The sequence below is a fragment of the Medicago truncatula genome, chromosome 5, assembly GCF_003473485.1.
Source record: "Medicago truncatula cultivar Jemalong A17 chromosome 5, MtrunA17r5.0-ANR, whole genome shotgun sequence".
In the NCBI taxonomy this organism is placed as follows: Eukaryota; Viridiplantae; Streptophyta; class Magnoliopsida; order Fabales; family Fabaceae; genus Medicago; species Medicago truncatula.
This window is the reverse complement of record NC_053046.1, coordinates 25,519,850-25,541,380: the sequence shown is the minus strand read 5'-3', so window position 1 is coordinate 25,541,380 and position 21,531 is coordinate 25,519,850. Positions and strand designations below refer to the sequence as shown.

The 21,531-nt window shown below is 35.2% G+C and overlaps 1 protein-coding gene, 1 long non-coding RNA gene and 1 other non-coding gene across 3 annotated transcripts; 1 reads left to right on the top strand and 2 right to left on the bottom strand.

Annotated features, from left to right (window-relative positions):
* Positions 1–7,031: 7,031 nt before the first annotated feature.
* LOC120580766 (small nucleolar RNA R71) lies at positions 7,032–7,138 on the top strand. Its single transcript, XR_005646524.1, has one exon. It is a non-coding gene; the product is annotated as a small nucleolar RNA R71 (small nucleolar RNA).
* Positions 7,139–11,259: 4,121 nt separating this feature from the next.
* LOC112422111 (uncharacterized) lies at positions 11,260–12,783 on the bottom strand. Its single transcript, XM_024784861.1, has 2 exons — positions 12,124–12,783; positions 11,260–12,069 (listed from the first exon to the last, which is right to left on the bottom strand). Exons 1-2 carry the CDS (start codon positions 12,781–12,783, stop codon positions 11,260–11,262), a joined length of 1,470 nt encoding a protein of 489 aa, XP_024640629.1.
* Positions 12,784–17,244: 4,461 nt separating this feature from the next.
* Positions 17,245–17,990, bottom strand: LOC11408248 (uncharacterized). Its single transcript, XR_003011913.2, has 2 exons — positions 17,857–17,990; positions 17,245–17,621 (listed from the first exon to the last, which is right to left on the bottom strand). It is a non-coding gene; the product is annotated as an uncharacterized lncRNA (long non-coding RNA).
* Positions 17,991–21,531: the final 3,541 nt, after the last annotated feature.

Genomic DNA, 21,531 nt, shown 5'->3' with positions numbered 1-21,531 from the left:
TTGATTTCAACCTAGGAACTCTTAGATTTGAGATCTCATCTCACTTTCCTATAGTTAATCACAACCCCTGTGATCTATCAGACTAACAACAACAAACACAAAGATGAAGTTACCTTCAAACAAAAACTACAACCTTGCTTAAAAGCTTTTTCGTAGAACACAAGAGTTTACAACTCTACACACAGTCCTTAGCATGTATCACAAACGATACAAGAAAGGCTCACAATAAAAGGTACTAGACTTGCATCAACATGATACAAGAATAGAACACATGTAGACCCAACCCTAAAAGCTAAACTTTTTAGAATGACGGCTTGAATAGTTCATTAGGTCTTGAAGTCTCCTTTATATACTGAAGCAGCTCGGGTCAAATACTCTTGTTGGGCTTCAGTACAAAACAGATCGTCTAGCTGATCTGCAAAACAGGAATCAGAGACAAAAAAGAAAAGTCCTAAAATGTAGGAACATCTTTAGGAACTTCCAAAACAACAATATTTCCTAAAATATAATCACAACTTTAGATCCTGTAAAGATATGCACGTTGCTTGGTCACTATTGTTTCCTTAAATAATAAAGGCGCGCGTAGAAACAATCAAGATACATGGCACACTGAACCGTGCCAGGATGTTGGAACATCGTATCCAACATCTTACAGACATGCTTGAATCATGTTGGGACATTGGTTCCAACAACAGAAACAAGGATATTTGTTTTAGCAATAATGCAGCCAATACAAATACCCAACAATCCTCCCCTTTGGCAAATTTTTGGCTAAAACAAATTAAGGCCAAGTACAAAGAATATAGAGGGATACAAAAGACATCTATTTCCTCAAATAGCATGAACACATACTTATGAAGAAACAACTACCACACACAATCTAAAGAGGTACCTTATTACACTTCCTCAAGTCATCATAAACACATATTCAAGAAGAAGTAAAACTGCAGTATCACTGAAGAGATTTCAGAAGTGTGCATAAAAGAATACCTTATACAGTCTTCAGGCATAGTTTGAACTAACCACACGTGAAGAAAGAAAGCATCATACTCTTAACAGATCTGAATTAAAAGATAAGAAGGTATTACAAATATCAAAGACATGCAGCAGCGGATAAGATATTCACACAGTCTCACAAGAGCAGAGGAAAATGATTCTTATGCTACAACCAGGAAAACTAAATTTCTACAAAATAATAGAGAGAAATAAACTCTCACAAGAGCAGAGGAAAAAATAAGTTCCTATGCTACAAACATGTTTGGATGTTTCAACATCCTTCACCGCACAAGAACTGAGGAAAAATAAATTCATATGCTACAATCAGAGAAAAATAAATTCCCACACACATTGGATGTTCCAAACATCCTTCACAACATCAGACAAGAATACCTGTCTCACAAACAACAAGGGAAAAAATATAAATTTCTCACACCTACAGAAATCTGACAAGAAGATGTTTAACACATCATGCTCCACATCCTGTCAAACAGCTTGAATTGTGTCAAGCACACATAAAAGTATCACTCCCCCTCAAGGTAACAATTTATGAGTGATTATTAAACATATTCCAATACTCCCCCTGAACACATGCATATGGAAGAATCATCAAACAATTTCCTAATGCATAGATAAAAGAATACTTCAGGGCCTGGACAATAAATCTTTAGGGAATATTTATAAAACATACAAACCTTATGAGGTCACATAGACATGTTCCAACATCCTATAGGACATCAACAAGGAACATGTACAACACAAATACTGAGAAAAATAAATTTTCAGATCAACATCAGTGCAAACATCTACACAAACCTGAAATAGTTGCAAAATATATGCAACAACAAAGATACAGGCCTATGTCTGCAAAATAAATACAGAAAATAGCACATAATAGCACATACATAGGCATATAGCATATAGAGATATGGGTATACCAGTTTTCTCCCCCTTTTTAGACACAAAATATGCCACATAGAAAGCTTTCATGAAATGATTATAAGGAAGTACCAGAAGTAAATGGCATAAATCCACAGAAAACATAAAAGAGCCGTTGTAACAGAATTACAGACCATAGGAACACTAGGTGCACAGAAGTATTCAGGGCATAGCTGATGGGATAAAACCGCAAGTGCACGGTCTTACCGAAGTAGTATAAAAGAGTATCGTTCCGACAGGGAGTAGTTTAATTCAATTAACTTTTTAGAGATGATTAGAAGAGAAGAGAGAATTGTAAGTTGGGGATTTTCAAGTGTTTGAAAGAAAATAATAATAATAAAAAGAGCCTTGGGATCGTTGGTTTCCTCTAAATGACAAGTCCTTCTCAAACCAAAACTATAAGCTTATAATGTTATGTTAGACCTAATTTCTCAAGACAATTTCTCTTATGTTCCTCTAGCAACCAAGCCTATTTTGCTGACTTGATTACTATTAGATTTTGGTTCCTCTAACAACCAAGCCTATTTCGCTGACTTGATTATTATTGGTTCCCTTGAAGATCGAAATTATATGTCTCAAAGATTGCAAAGCCTATTTCGCTGACTTTTCAATCCTTTTCTAAATTCACTTGTTCGAATATCAAAGCTCCACTTTCGTTTTATGAATTGATATTTGGAATGATGGATTAACAATTATCAAACCCTCCACTTTCGTTTCCACAGTTTGATAATGGTTGATCCATGTTAAGACGGTGAATTCAGATAAGAAATTAGGGTTACATAAGATTAGGGCTTAGAGCTTGGTTTGATTAGGATTATGTCATTTAGACTTATCCAACAATCCCAAGACAAGGAGAAGTCTACTCACTCATGTTCATCGTAGACATGGGGGAGAAGAGAGAAAGCATAAAAGTAAAAGACAAGAAAGTAAAGGAAAAGAAAAGAACTTTAATTAGAAAAGCAATTGTCACTTATTGTATTCCAAGTAAAGATGAATATTTTTGATGGATGGCTACTCTATTTATAGCATACATTCGACTTAAAATCTAAGCAATTATATTCGGGCTATAAATAGAGTAGCTTAAAATCTAAGCAAAAGCAACAAAAGTAGTTCTGGAGTGTGGCACGGCCGTGCCAAGCCTAGCACGGGCCGTGCCAAGTTTCTGACTTGAGGGAGATATATTTTTGTCTCCGAATCTTCGTATTTTCGTACCAAATCAGCTCCAAAACCCCTTTCTTTTGCTCCAAGACTCAATCCATCAAATATTCGTTCCTGAAATATAACAATATGCAATTGTAGTAAAATAGTTCAAGAAAGGAAATAATATTAATATAAAATAAACTTAAATGTAATTAAAACTAAACTAAATAACATATTAAAATAGATAATAAATGACTCATCAAATTCCCCCACACTTGAATCTTTGCTTGTCCTCAAGCAAAAGGCATAAACATGGTAGCACAAGACAATATTATCATATGACAATTTAATTAGAACACATGTCTCCTCAAGGGCTTAAATTTCAAGCGTACACTAATCACAAACTCAAGCATTTCTTGTAAACCTTATTCAACCCAACAATCAAGTTTCAAGTGAGTGTGTGTGTGTAGTCCAACCCTTTTCTTGCTCCTGTATAAGATAGATATTATGAGGAAACATGTTCTAATCCTAGTACTAGACCAACCAAGAAAAACTCTTTCTTCATTTCATATAAGAGAGATGGGAGTATTTGCAATCTTTTTGAACTTTGCCATTTGCATATTTTTGGAATTTCAACATACTTTATTTAAGAAACAACACCTTCACGTAGGAAGTCGAAGGGCCTACCCCCTTCCCCAATCTAGATTCAGTGGTGCCCCTTAAAACATCTTCTTCACGTAGGAAGTCGGAGGGCCTACCCCCTTCCCCAATCTAGATTCAATGATGCTTTTTAAAGTTTTTCAAGATAACATTACCTTCACGTAGGAAGTCGGAGGGCCTACCTCCTTCCCCAATCTAGATTCAATAATGCAACCTTGAAATTATTTTGGCTATTTGGCTTTTTATAAACTCCTTTATACTAACTTATACTACTTTTACTTTGAGAGTTTTTAAAGGTCAACGTACCACTAAAATTAAAACATATTTCCTTAAAATACCTATTCATACACTTACTCAAGGGAAGCAACTTGTGTTTTTCTCATTGGAGAATTGTATTCACTTTGAAGCAAGATGTGGGTATATCAAGAAAACTTAAAATACAAGAGTTCACTTTCATGTACAAGAAATAACCAATTAAGAGGAGACAATAAAAAATTTATGTCATGATATTTTTCAATAAAATCAAGCTACTTAACCATCCCTTTCACAATAAAACAGAACAAAAGAATAAAGTTTAAGGGAGTTTGGAAACACTACGACTAAAGACACTTTATTAGGCTCCCCCCACACTTAGGAGAAGCATTGTCCTCAATGATTTAAAAGAAGAAGAAGAAAAAGAAGATGATGAAGAAAGAAGAGAAGTAGAGAAGAGTAAAGGAAGAGGAGAGCTCACAATTTTATTGAAGTCCATAAGGTGGACCTTGGAGATGAAGATGTTGCATCATGTATCGGAACATTTGATTGTTTTATTCATTTATTTGATTGCCCCTTAGGACATCGTTTCTTAGCCCGATCATTTCAACACCTTGTCTTTGTTGCTCGGTGCATGTTCTTTGAACTTCGGTTTGCATCAATGCCCACCGTTCATCATTATAGTTTCCACCGGCTACTTGTTAATGGTGCAAGTTTGCACCTACCTCCTCTTCATCACCACCATCATCACCATCATTGTGTACCTGTGGGTTAGTGCCAACATAAAAGTTTTCTACCACCTTCGGATTAGTAATATCTGAATTAGGTAGAATAATCAAGAAATTAGCATTATTGACTCGCCACTCATATTGGGAATTGTGAGAAAGGCCATGGATTCTAAAAAAAACATGGTAGTGAGGGTTTCTAAGTATAGATAGTAGTTTCCCTCAATCCTATTTATCCCTTTGTTCACATTTACCTCAAATTTTCTAACAAATGAAAGTGATGATTCCACCTACCACTATATCACCTTTATATCCGGTTTCTTTCTAGCAATTGAAACAAGATAATAAATCAAATAATAGCAAATGTTAACATGGTGGTTATAAAGTATAGCGTACAACATAAACAACTCAATAGTCCTCATCATTTCTACCTTTTTTCTACCCCATATGGTGCAAGCAATAACCGTGTGAAGGTACCTAAGCACAAGGTTGTGAATTTATTCAACAACCTAATCACATGTTCATCTATTTCTAGTCTATCCAAAGCATTAACATCAGGGTACCTGCAAGGAGAGATAGTTCTAGAGATTAGAGAATTATACCTATTTCTTTGCTCAGAATCCTTGAATTGGATCCCATGATTGCGGGCTGTTGATTGCTTCTTAATTGCACCTCTTCCGGAGGCTTCAATATCATCACCTTTCGTTTTTGATGCCATTGACCTTAGCTTGGTTCGGGTGTGGGTGGAGGTTAGGTGTGGACAAGGTTTATGTGGGAAGGGGTGGTTTAGTGATGGGTTTTGGTTTTAGTGAGGTTTATGAGTTGAATGGTGGAGATTGGTGAAGAATTTGTTTGGAATGGTGAATGGGGATAGATATGGAGGTTTGAAGATTGATGTTATGGAGGTTGAGAGAGAGAAGTTGAAGGATGAGGGAAGTTTGTGTTTGAGAATGAAGGAAGAAGAAGAAAAGTGAAAAAAAATGGTAAAAGAGGGTCTGGGACCATGGCACGGCCGTGCCACCACAGGCACGGGCCGTGCCAACTCTCTGGAAGTTGGTGGATGTTGGGTAGGTCACAGGCACGGCCGTGCCAACATTGGCACTGGCCGTGCCAAGCTTCTGGACGTGCAAGGCTCAATTTTCTTCATTTTTTTGCATCATATTTGGACAAATACCTACAAAATAAATTAAAACAACACAAAACAAACAAAATAAAAGCAATTAAACTCGTGGGTTGCCTCCCACGAAGCGCTCTTTTAGAGTCATTAGCTTGACGATTAGAAGGTTTCTCTACCCAATACCCAATCTTTCCCAAAGGGATAGTGGCATCAACCTGAGATTCTCTCCCAAATTACACATAGCTTTTTCAATGGTTTCACTCTCAATCACACAAGGGGTGGAAAAACTCTCAATCACTATGATGTTAGGCTTAACAAGCCTTTGTGGGACATGGATTTTGAGTTTAAAAGGTGGTGACACGATTGGCTTATCACTCTCTCCTATGGCTTTCTCACCTTGTTGCTTTTCACTCTCTATCTCACCCTCAATTGTCTTAGTTTTCATAATGGGGTCCTCTAACTGCTTACCGTCCCTAAGTTGAATAGCATTTATAAGGTCTTTGGGATTGGCTTCAGTTTGACCTGGAAAGACTTCGGGGGTTTGAGAGGAAGTAGCTACTTTTTGGGCTACTTGAGAGATTTGAGTTTCTAGCATTCTAGTGTGAGTAGCAATGGAGTCCACTTTAGATGTAAGCTTGACAAAAGAGTCATTCAAAGATCCAGTTTGATTTTTAAGTTCTTGAAATTGCTTGGATTGCTCCATATCATGTTTTTCTAGTAAAATTTCCAAGCTAGATTTCTGAGGGACTCTTTTGTTGTTTGCATAAACGGATGGTGTTGTTTGTTGTCCAAAGGTATAAAAAATTTGCTCGGGACTTTTAGCAACACTACCTAGTTGGCATTCAACACCAGTATGGTCAAGTATTCCATAAAATTCACAAGGTGGTGAAACAAGAGCAGGTGTGACGACACTTACAGTTAATTTATCAAATTTTTGAAGAAGTGTGTCCACCTTAACAGATAGATGATCAAGGGTAGAAACTTGGCACATAACTGCCTCTTTTTTAGAGGGTGGAGGAGTACCTTCAGTGATAACTCTCTAACTTGTCCACTGATAGTGGTTGTATGCCATGTTCTCGATCAAATCATAGGCTCCTGCGTAAGTTTTATTCATCAAAGCTCCACCTGCAGCTGCATCAACATTCATTTTTGTGGAAAACAAAAGACCATTATAAAAAGTGTGGATAATAAGCCAATTCTCAAAACCATGATGGGGGCAAAGCCTAAGCATTTCTTTGAAACGCTCCCACACATTGTAAAGAGATTCACCATCTTTTTGAGTGAATTGTGTGATTTGACTCCTTAATTGAGCAGTTTTACTACGGGGAAAGAATTGGGAAAGGAATGCCTTCCTCATTTGGTCCCATGAAATTATAGAACCAATTTTCAATGAATGAAACCAAGCACTAGCTCTATCCCTCAAAGAGAAAGGAAAGAGGTGCAGCCTTACGGCCTCTTGGTTTGCCTTCAAAGTTCCACTGAGTCTTAGAAAAGTTGAAATATGAAAATTCGGATCCTCAGTGGGTGATCCGAAAAATTGATTTTGCTGCACTAGGTAAATAAGTGCAGGCTTTATTTCAAATTTAATACCCTTAACCGTTGGGTACACAATAGCATTGTGCGGCTCATCTGAAGATGTGATTGCGTACTCTTTGAGAGCACGTTTCTCAGCCATATCGTTATTATTGTGTGGATCTTCTTGGAGTCATGCCTGAAATCAAAACGGTTAAACATAGAAAATTAAAAACAATAAAAAATAAAATATAATAAAATAAAATAAGGAGAAAGGGAGGGAGAGAGATTTTATATATAAATATATATATATATTATTTTATTTTATTTTATTTTTATTTTATTTTATTTTATATATAAAGAGAGAGAGGGAGAGATATATATATAAATAAAAAGATAAGAAAAGGAAATAAAATATTTTATAAATATATAAAAATAAAAAAATAAAATAAAAAGATAAGAAAAGGAAATAAAATATTTTATAAATATATATATATATATATATATCTTTTTTTATTATTATTATTTTTTTTAATGTTTTAGACTAACCACTATTAAAAAAATTAATCAAATTACAATAACTCCCCGGCAGCGGCGCCAAAAACTTGATGGGATAAAACCGCAAGTGCACGGTCTTACCGAAGTAGTATAAAAGAGTATCGTTCCGACAGGGAGTAGTTTAATTCAATTAACTTTTTAGAGATGATTAGAAGAGAAGAGAGAATTGTAAGTTGGGGATTTTCAAGTGTTTGAAAGAAAATAATAATAATAAAAAGAGTCTTGGGATCGTTGGTTTCCTCTAAATGACAAGTCCTTCTCAAACCAAAACTATAAGCTTATAATATTATGTTAGACCTAATTTCTCAAGACAATTTCTCTTATGTTCCTCTAGCAACCAAGCCTATTTCGCTGACTTGATTACTATTAGATTTTGGTTCCTCTAACAACCAAGCCTATTTCGCTGACTTGATTATTATTGGTTCCCTTGAAGATCGAAACTATATATCTCAAAGATTGCAAAGCCTATTTCGCTGACTTTGCAATCCTTGTCTGAATTCACTTGTTCGAATATCAAAGCTCCACTTTCGTTTTATGAATTGATATTTGGAATGATGGATTAACAATTATCAAACCCTCCACTTTCGTTTCCACAGTTTGATAATGGTTGATCCATGTTAAGACGGTGAATTCAGATAAGAAATTAGGGTTACATAAGATTAGGGCTTAGAGCTTGGTTTGATTAGGATTATGTCATTTAGACTTATCCAACAATCCCAAGACAAGGAGAAGTCTACTCACTCATGTTCATCGTAGACATGGGGGAGAAGAGAGAAAGCATAAAAGTAAAAGACAAGAAAGTAAAGGAAAAGAAAAGAACTTTAATTAGAAAAGCAATTGTCACTTATTGTATTCCAAGTAAAGATGAATATTTTTGATGGATGGCTACTCTATTTATAGCATACATTCGACTTAAAATCTAAGCAAAAGCAGCAAAAGTAGTTCTGGAGTGTGGCACGGCCGTGCCAAGCCTAGCACGGGCCGTGCCAAGTTTCTGACTTGAGGGAGATATATTTTTGTCTCCGAATCTTCGTATTTTCGTACCAAATCAGCTCCAAAACCCCTTTCTTTTGCTCCAAGACTCAATCCATCAAATATTCGTTCCTGAAATATAACAATATGCAATTGTAGTAAAATAGTTCAAGAAAGGAAATAATATTAATATAAAATAAACTTAAATCTAATTAAAACTAAACTAAATAACATATTAAAATAGATAATAAATGACTCATCAATAGCCCACATAAAATAAGTTCTGAAATTACAAAAATAATTCGGCAGTCTCAGAACTTCTATCAGAATCTTCATCACCTTCGTGACCCTTATCAGCATCATCAGCCTCTTCTTCATCATCGTATGCATTGTTGTAACACCCCGTTTTCCCAATATACAAATTTCATAAACAATTATCAGAGTAAAAACCATAAACGGGATATCACATAGAAACGTAATCCAAGTTACCCATACGAAGGGCAACATTTTCAAGCAGAAGGGGTGAGATTTCATAACAAAATAACATTAATCAATGTAATTACGAATCATAAATTAACATCATAATCGTTCCTTTATTAACTTTGCATAAATGCTAAACAGTTATCACGTAATCATATATCCAATCATTATGAACGACATAACATAATCAATAAACACTTATCACGTAATCACATATTCAATCATTATCAACAAGGCATCTTAATCATGACAATGTGACAATGCTCTTAGACTCCTTATATGCATGTGGTACCAATCGTCATCATAAGTATTAATATACTTTAATCGTGCGGAGGACAAAGCTCCTATAAAACGTGTGGAGGACAAAGCTCCTAATATTCGTGGTGAGGACTAAGCTCAATGATATGCTATGCATGGACACATATGAACAAAACAACGTAATCGACTTATCAACATGCATCCAATAATTTGGAGCTAAACTTCATCATATACTTATGCACTTAGTTAAATAACGGAAGCAGCATAAACAGGTCACATAACAAGATGATATCATTATATCAATAGCACATAAATTGTATCATAAACAAATCTTCATAACCTTGCATAATTATACATTACATTAGCTCATGTTCAATTAATATTATCATGACTTAAACAACTCTACAGACTGCATCTAACCACATCACTAGGTCTCATTACCAGTTAGGGGATCACTCTTGATCAACAAGTGCGACACAGATCGCACAAACACAAAAACAATTTCGTTCTGGTTGTACTCGCGAGGCGAGAGTCCTTACTCGCCGTGGCGAGTACCACTCAACTCCCAAACTAAGCTTGTTCTGGGTTCCCTCTGATCCTACATTCATTCCTAATCAATACTAGGTATGTTCAGGCACTCAAGGGTATACAAGGTTCAACTAAAAAGGTCGAAACACGAAATCTAACATACACTCTGCCTTAGCTCGCGATGGCGAGTAAGGTGGCTCGCAGTGGCGAGCTGCGTCACGCAACTCGTGAGGCGAAGGGGATTGCTCGCCATGGAGAGTTGAACCAAACAACTCGCGAGGCGAAGGGAAGGGACTCGCGTGGCGAGCGATGAAGTTCATCACTCGCGAGGCGAGGATCATAGCTCGCCGTGGCGAGCGATGAATGTCGCGACGACCAGGCTTCCTAAATTCACAAAAATCCGTCGATCCACATGGTTCTAAGCTTGTTTTTGATTCCAAAGTTCGTCCTAAACATTATCTAAGGTCTAGGAATACTTTCTACATCAATTAAACCAATTCTCACCGTTTGATCATCAATTCCAAGGTTTTGACCTAGTTTTCGTTTTCTCCAATTAATCCTAATTCTTGCTAATTATTCATCAGAATTACAACAACTAATATTACAGAGTTATTAGTCTCACCCTTACCTTAAATTTGCAGAAAATCGCAGCCCTCTTGGTCTCTTGCTCCTCTCTAAGCTTTTCTCCCTTTTTCCAAAAGTTTTCACGTACAATAGTTTTTCTAAAAATTAGGTCTTCCCTATTTATATCTTTTCTTAATTACTTATCTTATCTCACTTTCTCCCCCAAAACTATCTAAAATATCAAAACAGCCCTCAACTAAATATTTTATATAATTTTCAAATCTTTATTCTATTTAACAATAAAATAATTCTCACATCATAATCAAATCCTCCAAAACTCATAACTTATCACGTCATCAATGAAATCACTAACTTCACCACAAATCATCAAAACATATCAAAATCATGCATATACTATATAATTATAATATAATTGCCTAAACTCGATTAAATAACGATTAAACGAAAGTGGGCGTTACAATTGTCAGCATCATCATTTCTCACTCTTAGCATGCTCGCCATCATCTGCACCAGCCTCTCTTTCCAAAGCATGAATCATTAGCTCAAATTGAGCTTTCCTTTCATCCAGCATAATACAAGTGTCCTTGAGAGTAGACACAACCTTCTGTTTGTCATCATTCTTGCAGCAGGAGCAGCTCTAGATGTTCTAGCATGGTCTGGGACATGATCAGCACTAAACAATTTGGAGTGCAAGGAGAGAGGAGGTTCCCTCTTTTCTCGGACATCACTTGCAATTATAATGTTAGGATGTTGATCCAGAATAACGCTACACAACAAAGTAGGAAAGGCTATAGGAAATCTAATAGCATCAATTTTGGCATGCTTCTTGGTTTGGTAAAAAATGTAGACACTAAAATCCATCTTTGACTTGGACCCTACATCATATATAAACTTACCTAATCTAGTGGCAACATCAGAAGAATGGGTGGTAGGAACCCAGTTTACAGCAGCAATCCTGTTTAAAATAGCATACTTTACAGACAATTTTCTAGACGAAATCTTTTTCTTCTTGGGACACACCTTGATCTGATTCGCAGTGACCTCCTTACATACTTGATTATCAGTTACTTCTAGCTTAGGAATGTTGATCTCTTCAACACCAAGAAATTTGTTGATAACGTTGGGAGAAAAGTTGACACATTCTCCTCTTACAAACACTTTTTGATACTCTCTGCTAATGGGATTTTCACAATCATTAGAAATGTTTACGAAAAATTCCTTGACCAGCTTCTCATATAAATCACCAAGATTGCACACTGTCTTCATGAGACCTGCTTCCTTAATAAGTTCCCTTACATCGTCAATTTCAAGAGCCTCCTTACCTAGCTCCCTTTCTAGTTCCAGCCTCTTGTGATAGATAAATCTCCACCTTTATACATACTCAAGTAGATGAAAAGAAACCTTGTCAATAGGCACATTAGCCACAATCTTCTTTCCAGCAGACTTCCTTAAGGTAGAAGGGATGATGTCTGGAACATCCTCCTCGACATCATAATCAGATTCACTAGAGGAGACAACCTTCCTCTTTCTTGTTCTTCTTGTAGTAGTCTTGACCTTCATCTTGCTCCAACCTTTCTTAGGTCCAGCACCAGCAGTCCTCGTTCTAGTTTTGGGAGTAACATTCACAAAGCCATCACTTTTCTTGGGAGTCTCATTATCAAAAGGAACAACTTTTCCTTTTCTATTTCTCAATCTTTTGGCAGGACCTTCACTAATACTCTGCACAAGTGGGATGTAAGAATCCATTTCTTTTACCACATCCTTTTCCTTTTCATCAGACTGGACCTTTTTAGAATCAAATTCTTCTCTAGATTGTTTCTCTTTTTTAGAGAGAGAGTTTACAGCTGTGTCATCAGAAGAGATTTCTTTCTCATAAGCATTCCTAAATCCTGACTGATCTCTGACAGGGGTAACAACACTCTCATCCTGTCTGTTTAATTGGTCCAAAGATGTTTCAACATCTGGTCCAACATCCTTATGATCAACAATCTTCTGAGGTGAAGTGTGAACAGAGTCATTCATTACATTATCTTCATCAAGATTAGGGTTATCCACTTCCATACTTTCAGTGCTATCTATGGCTGCGTTCAAATCCTCTAACCCTTGTTTTCTACCAGATTTAGATACAGCGGAGTTTAGGTTTTATTAGGGTTACCTTTTTCAACCTGTGCATATGCAACATCAGCAGCAATCTTGATAGTTGTTTCATCATCAGCAACCATGGGATCCTTCTCAGAAGTGCCAACATTAGGTTTGACAACGGTGGAGATGAAAGTATTCTCCTTTTCATACAAATCACCCATGCTCAACGGTGTCTTTGATTCACCCCTTTTCGTTTTAGGCCCCGTTTTCTTCTTCGAAGCAGATTTTGTTGCGGTTTTCTTCTTAGTTTTTTGGGAAGAAACCTTTGTGATGGGTTCACCCATTTTAGGAATTGAAGAACTAGTTTCACGACGTTCGGAGACAGAGTTTTCTTTGATGGCTTGAGGATCGTTTTTGAAGATCATTGTAACTTGGTTGTTTTGGTGAAAGTTGATTGAAAAAGGGTGTAAGAAAGTGTTGTAACGGGAAAGAGAATATACAGATGATTTTTCTGAACTTAGGAGAAGAGAGGGACAATGCAATGATAAGATGGAAGTTATTGCGTGTGGTTGTAGGTTTTAGGGAGGTTAGAGAAATTTTCCCTAGATTAGTGTGCAATAAAGGAACATTTTTGAAATTAAACAACTGGCACAATTGTTTTGCAGTGTAATTTCTAATTTTCCCCTCAATTTTTTAAGAAGCTTGTCATCCAAGATTCTTAAACGAGAAATAGATGATTTTTCCTCAATATCAATTTTTTTCTAAGTTGTTGTGTTTTCCTCAAGGAACAAACTGAAGAAGTGAAATTTGATAATAAGGTGATTTATCCAACTGTACTAGATCGTACTCTTTGAAACAACAGTTGTGCTCAAGTTGATACAACACGATGTTGAAACATCTTGTTCAACATAACATTTTATTAACTTCTCCTTCAACATCACAAGTTCTGTGGGTCTGTTTTCAACTACTGTGAACTTATCCTCACCAGCAAATTGGGACACATAGTTACTTACCTCTGAAATCAAAACTTGATTATATCCAGATATTTTTTTCTGTCTGATCTTTGCTAAGAGGAATCCACAAGTAATAATTACCTTCAGATTTGATACCACTCATAATCACTTCCCCTTTCTCATCAGTCATAAAGCATGCAGATTTGCTGAATTTCACACTCATCCCTTGATCACACAGTTGCCTTATACTGATCAAGTTAGAGGTCAATCATTTTACTAATAGGACATTGTTCACATCTGGTAAGCCATTACTAGTTAAACTTAATCTTACCTTTTGTCCCATTTCCAAATACAACATAGTTGTTGGTGCAGGATTTCTCAACGTCAAGAAGATCTTTAAATCCAGTCATATGTCTAGAGCATCCATTGTCAAAATACCATCTTTCCCTAGTAGGTGTTCTTAGAGAGATGTGAGCCATCAATCCTACATTGTCAATCTTAGGTTTCCACTTTTCTTGACCCTTATCACTTTTGGCTTATGTGCCTTTTGATGAAGTTGTTGTGCTAATCCATACAACTTATAATAGAAAGGTCTTGTGTGCCCATTTTTCTTACAAAAGTGACATATCGTAGAAGGAGATACCTTAACAAGTGATAAGGGAACATTTTTAACTGGCAATGTCAAGAATTCAAACTCTGAATTCAAAGTGTGAATCCTGTGGTAGATTCTGAATTCTTGACATCAGAAATCCTGAATCTGATTCATTCTCCATATCAGATTCATTCGCCATCTACTATAATCATATAACTTATAGCAACATGTTTGGTAGATTCATTCTCCATATCAGAAATCCTGCATCAAAGCAGCAACATGTTTGGTTTGTGTTGGCTTTTTCTTCTTTATAAAACTAATTAAGTCCAGTGTTCAGAGTCTGATAGAGTTCAGAGTTTTGAACAAATTTCAGAGTCTAATGGAGCAGATAAAGTAAAGAGATAGAGAGAAGGGATAAACAAAAAAAAATATACAGGTTCCTTCCATAATTCGGAAGTAGTTCTGTCCCCCTTGCACTTCCGAGGATAGTTCACTAAAATCAATATCTGATTACAATTGCTCAAGCACCAAAGCAAGAGACTTCAAACTACTTAAGCACAAAAGCAAGAGGTTTCATATGCTCAAGCACAAACGCAAAAGTCTTCCTAAGCTCAAGCACAAAAGCAAGAGACTTCTAATCAAACAGAATTACAAAGAAAATGTTTGAGGTTGAACACTTGATATACAATAAGTGGTGTTCATAAAACAAATCAGATACAGACTCTTAAGACTCTAAAATTTTTAAGATATGAAAGTTGTTAAGAAATTCTAAGTGAAATTTGATGTGAAACAATTTCAGCAGAGTTTTGGCACTTGTAAAATTGCTGCGAGTCTCTTACAATCTTCAAGTCTTCGCTCATTTATATAGAGGTGTGAAAGATACGTAGTTGATTGCCAGCACATCAAAAATAGTAGTTGTTGAAGCTTGATAATCACCAATGATCTGTTGCTTGATTTGGTTATTGTCCTACGAGAGAAAAATTTCAAATCCATTCCTTGTATAGAGAATAACCAGCGTAGTCACAATTGTAGTCTTGTACTATTGTAGACACAATGAGTGGAGTAGTGGATGTAGTGGTTGTACAATTGTACTATGTCCTTTTCCTATGCTCTTTAGTGGATAACCATCCAATGCCTTCTAATTCCTCTGAAATAGTCGTTGCTCCAGGCATCCATTCCTTCTGCAATCATATGCATTCAGAATAACAACATTTAACTAACTTCAGCTTCCAGTCTTCAGCTTCTGATAAACTCCAACTTCTTATGGTTCTTTAGATTTTGATGGCGTCTACTTCTAGTAGACCGCTTCTGATAGACAGCTTTTGATAGTTCTTCAAACGCTCTTTGACTTCAGACTCTGTCTTCATTCTTGCAACACAAGCTTCCTTTTTGTAAATTTCATGCTCTCATTTGTTCTTCAAGAACCTAAACTTGTATTAAAGACATATATCTTCTTGTCTATGGTCCTGCACACTTGAACAAATATTAACATATCCAATTGACACTTTTTAATACCTTGTTATCATCAAAACTTAAAGTGGTATTGTTAAACATATTTTGTTCCAACACGCTGAGTTGTGAACTAGTAAAATAAAAATATGTTTGTGAACTAGTAAAATAAAAATATGTTTTTATTTAACTCTGTGCGTGTGTTCCCGCTATTTCAGAAGGTAATCCAGTCAAAAGACATAAAAGTTTATAAATCAAGAATCCCCATTTCTTGTGTTTTCTTGCGCCATCAATACTCAAAGGTCAAGAATAAGTTGTTTATCATAGTTCATCATATTTGTAGGTTAAGGAGTTTGTGTATATATGTCTTAGTGTATGTATAGACGTTGGATTATTAATTGTATTAAATATATTTCAATAATATTATATTCCAATAAAATTTATTGAATTTATTATTTCACTTAACTTTCTTCAATATTGCATTGTATCCTACAATCGTCTAATTTAACCGTAAGAGTATGCTTTTAGGTTGTGTTTGGTAACACAAAAAAGATAGTTTATAACTTGTTGGATTAGCTTATAAACTCGTTAGATGAAAACGTGGCGTGTTTGGTAACAAGCTTTTTTCATGAGCTTATAGCATTTTTTGAAAAGCTATTTCAAGTAGCATTTTAGCTTACAGCTGATAGCTTTTTATATTTTCTTCCAACTTTAACCCTATTAATTTAAATTAATTATTTTTTTAATTAAACAACTACCTATGTTCATCTTTATAACCGCCTCATTTTTTCCCTTAAAAAAAATGCCACGTTTTTTTTTTTTTTTTAAGGAGCACTTTATATATATATATATATATATATACACACCCATATATATATTAAGGAAATGTTTTATATTTTGCTATAACTAACCTAGTGTACACCACATAAAAAATAACTAGCCTATTTTTTTTAAAGGAAAAAATAACTAGTCTATTGTACGTTGTAAAATTTTATATATTCTAGCTCACATTTTGTTTCCACCTTTCTCTTATTTTTGGGATTCATAAAGCAAGATCAAAATTGTCGGTGAATTTTTTTTAGGATTAAAGGTCGAAGAATTATTTTATGGAGACTAAGACCAAAAGTTTGAATATTTATAGGGACCAAAAACATATTTAACTATAATTAAAAATATTAAAAAATAAATACATTACAAAAAAAATGTATGTGTCTATATGTATATTAAAGAAAAAAAAACATGTCATTTTATGTCATTTTATACTTATCAGACACTTCAACAGCTAATTTTACCAAACACATTATTTTTAATAAGCAAGTTTTTCAGCTATAAGCCATCAGCTATCAGTCATTAGCTATCAGCTAGCTTATAGCTTATTTTTACCAAACAGAGCCTTAGTTGTAATTAGTAATATCATAATATGGTAATCAAAATTAAGAGAGAAAATGATAATCTAAACAATAATATTTATGCTTTATTTCATTTAATTATCATTATGTTATAGTGCAAAGCCATAACTGCATTTGAAATTTGAAAAGGAAAAAAACAATTTAAAGTATTGAGTGCCAACACAGTAATTAAATTACATATCTTATATTTTTTCATCATAAATTATATTTCTTATATCTTTTGCTAGAGCAAGAAACCATTCTTCTCTCTAAGGCCTTTTTGTATTCTCTTTGGCTTTGTACTCTAATGATTATTCGAATGATTCAAGAAAATTGCGACATTGACATCGATACTTGATACACCGAGCAATTCTAGGAAGCACACACTTAACCATTTTTTCACAATCAGAATCATTACGGCATTCAGTACTTCGTCTAATGAGAAAAAATACAGAAGAATGTTACAAATTAAAGGGGAAAGGAGATTACATAAGAAGTATTTCCTCCGTCTTTAAATATAAGTAAAATTGATTTTTTTAGGCTCATTCATTTAATGATGTATGTGGTTTATAATATGGATTAATGAATGAACCTAAAAAGTCAATTTTGCTTATATTTAAAAACAGAGGGAGTAAAGATCATAGTTTCAAAATAATTAAAAATTGCTTACCTTCTTTTCTGACAAGCAACAAGAACAAAAAAGTATATCATAACATAGAAAAACATCATAAGTTTAGCCATATATTTCCCCTTATTTTAATTGTTTCAAATAGAAAAGGAGATGACCACTTTATAATGTTTAAATCTCAAACTTTCTTTATACATATTAAATAGATTTTAAAACACATAATAAAATATCTCTTAACTATATTTAATTATATTGTTTGTCCCTTTAATATACTTTAGTAAGGATGTCGTATAAAAATAATCCAGTAATAAGAAAAAATGTTAATTATTTAACCTTTCGTGATAGAATAACAATTAGGTTTAAATGTGTCATTGGTCCCTGCACTTTCATCAGATTTTGATATTGGTCCCTGCACTTTTTTTTGTTTGGCATTGGTCCCTGCACTTTGTAAAAATATTGGTATTGGTCCCTCTGTTAACTTTCTGTTAAAAAAAAAAACACAAAACCAACGGAGTGCCACGTGGCCCAATCATTTCACGCCACGTGGCACCAATATCAATATTTTTACAAAGTGCAGGGACCAATACCAATATTTTTACAAAGTGCAGGGACCAATACCAATAGTTTTGTGTTTTTTTTTAACAGAAAGTTAACAGAGGGACCAATACCAATATTTTTACAAAGTGCAGGGACCAATGTCAAAATCTGATGAAAGTGCAGGGACCAATGACACGTTTAAACCTAACAATTATTTTACACATTAGGAAAGAGATCATATATTAAAAAGGTCAGGTAATCTTTTAACCTTATTATGGAGGTTGAATATCAAGAAATAGTTTTAAAACATAATATAAAAAATATTTTCTTTTTCTTTTGGATACATATGGATAAAAAATATTACTTAATGACAAATTTGACAAATTTGACAAGTGCATCAAACCGTTTCAAGTAATATAGTAGTAAGTGCATCATCTCCATAAAGATTCTTCTTATTAAAGACTATAAATTTAAGGGTTTTTACAAGCTTTGATTGACTGCACTAATAATAAGATTGGTTTGTTTGGTTATGTTTAACGGTGATAAGGATTCTTCAAATCTCCTTTATCTTATTTTTTGGTGTAACACATGTTTCCTACTAACTATGACCTAAGAATTTTATAAACAAAAGTCAGGATCGAGATACCTTGATGTTTCTATATAATAATACTCTTGTATTTTTACCTATATGAGGCATATATGTGGTATTATCAAAAGACGACTCAAAATATAACTATAATACTTTCAAATTCTTAATAAATTAAAGAGACTAAAGCAAGACGTAATTGTTCTTGTGTCGGGTTAATGCAAGGTCGTCATTCTTATACCCTAACCCAAGGAACAAGTATATATCTAGGCTCATGAAACCTAAGAGGATGGACCTAAGAGGATGATTGAGTTGTTTCAATCTGCCACCTGTAGAGGTTGATTCGTCGATGTGTCCGTCGTCTACCTGTTTTGCTGAACTGTGGTGGGATGATAATTCTAGTGAGGTTGGTTGATCTTTAGCCTCTAGTGAAACGAAGGGGGGTTGTGTACCTGCACACGCTTTAACGCCCAAGTAAGTAAGGGGTACAAGAGGAGAGATCACAAGTTTAAGGTAAGAAATGTCATACCTGATCCAAGGCTAAATGTCGACACCGATGAAATGTTTGAAAACATAGACAGCGGAAGGGAAGAAGTCACTCTCAATCCGATCTAGCAAGAAATGCTATTCCGATAAAGTCAAGCGAGAGAGCTCATTAAGAAAGAAGGCCATCTTCCATCCGCCTTTTAGTTTTAGATAGGGCGAGGCTAGTACGAGACTCTGAACCACGACGGATCTTGTCTTAGGAAATAGAATGGGACGGGAGGCCTATCTGACCTTTTGTTTGATTCAATTTTCCAACCCTTTCTTTAGAACCAACCTGGAATGCAAACAAGGAAGGAAAGGGCCCATTAAGGTTTGGGTATATATTGGAGTTATGCAAGGCTTGGCTAGCAAACTTTATCCTGACAATCGTACCTGTTGGAACAGACGTTGTAACCCTCGACCCTGGGAGTTACCTTCGGCTTGTGTAGGCGTGGTTAACCTCCAACCTTCGTGTTTAACCCTTGGCCCACACCGTAATTTAGTGGGTTTTAGAGCGTGTCAATCATATAATGTTGCCTTCTTTGTGGACTTGGGTCAGATGCGAGAGGTGCCAGATTGGGCTTTAGCTCGATCTAGAACAGCAAATCCAGGCTCTAGGCTGATGTAGTGAGGCTGAAACTTGAGTAAAGCTCCCTCTTTGGAAGTCCTCATTTGAAGTCAAGGAGTTGGTATGGCGCCACGGCTCCTGGCTACCGAATTTTCACTGGGCTTTGCAGAGTGTTTTCTGTGAGCCCCTTGGAATTTTTCGCTATCGTAGCTCGATGGCGTCCGATTAGGGATTTCTTCAATTTCTTGAGGTTTGAGGGTCCGAGGCTTTGTGTCATCCAGTCTAGTGATCTTCGAGATCTTCATGTTACCAGGAACGTGGCTTTTTGCGGTTCAGTCCGATCTTCTTAAGTTTGACACACTCCTTGGGTTTCTGCCTTGGACGAAGTGATTGTTTTGACTACACATAGGCTACGCTCGGTGCACATGACTGTGCAGGAAAATGCATGCTCAAGGAGCATGAAGCATTCTAGGGGAGCCAGAAGAATGCTCGGAGAGCATGTCCATGCTCAGAGCGCAAGGACCATGCTCAACGGCGTCTGAATGTGCTGTCACGTGCCTAAATGTTTGTTTCTTCGTCTTTTGGGTTTCAGCTTCCGTATAAGATGTCTTAGGACATGAGAACAATATTCCTGCCTCTGTAATTTCATATGGGGCCTCGTGTGTAACAACCCGTTTTTAGCTAGAAATATTTTATTTATTTATTATATATGCTTATTTGTCTTTGTGTTTATTTTATTTGCGATTAGTGAATTTTTCGGCTAGAAGGGTATTTTAGTAATTTTTAGAAAAGGGGTATTTTGGTTTTTTGGCGAGTAAGGGTAAATTAGTCATTTTATTGAGAAGGTTATGTTGATGTTTTAGTGAGAATAGTTATTTTTAGAAAGTTACTAGGGAATTGCGGTAATTATTTAGAGATGATAATTATTCGATATTTTAGCAGATTAGTGGATTTTTGGGCTAGAAGGGTATTTTAGTTATTTTTAGACAAAGGGGTATTTTGGTTTTTTGGCTAGTAAGGGTAAATTAGTCATTTTATTAAAGTTATTTGACGTTTTAGTGAGAATAGTTATTTTTACAAAGTTACTAGTGAATTGCGGTAATTATTTAGAGATGATATAATTATTCGATATTTTAGCGGATTAATGTGTAGTTACTTTTGAGAATTTGTTAGTGAGAGTTTTAAGCCCATTGTGAAAATTAGAAACCTAGTCCATTAGAGAGCAGTATATATACTAAACTCATGAAGGGGAATTAGGGTTAGAACATTTTCACCTCATATTAAAGGGATGCTAGAGAGAGAAAGTGGGAAGAATAGAGAGAAGAAGAGAAAAGTGTAATCCATGAATTTGTGAGTGATTAATTTCCAAAAAAGTTTAAATTCAGTTGATATATATGATTATATATGTTTGTATGTTGTTGGGGTTTGAATTGTTGTTGTTTTTTGTGAAGTTTGAAAGAAAATGAGAAAATATGAGTTTTTGGTGAAAAATGAATTTGAT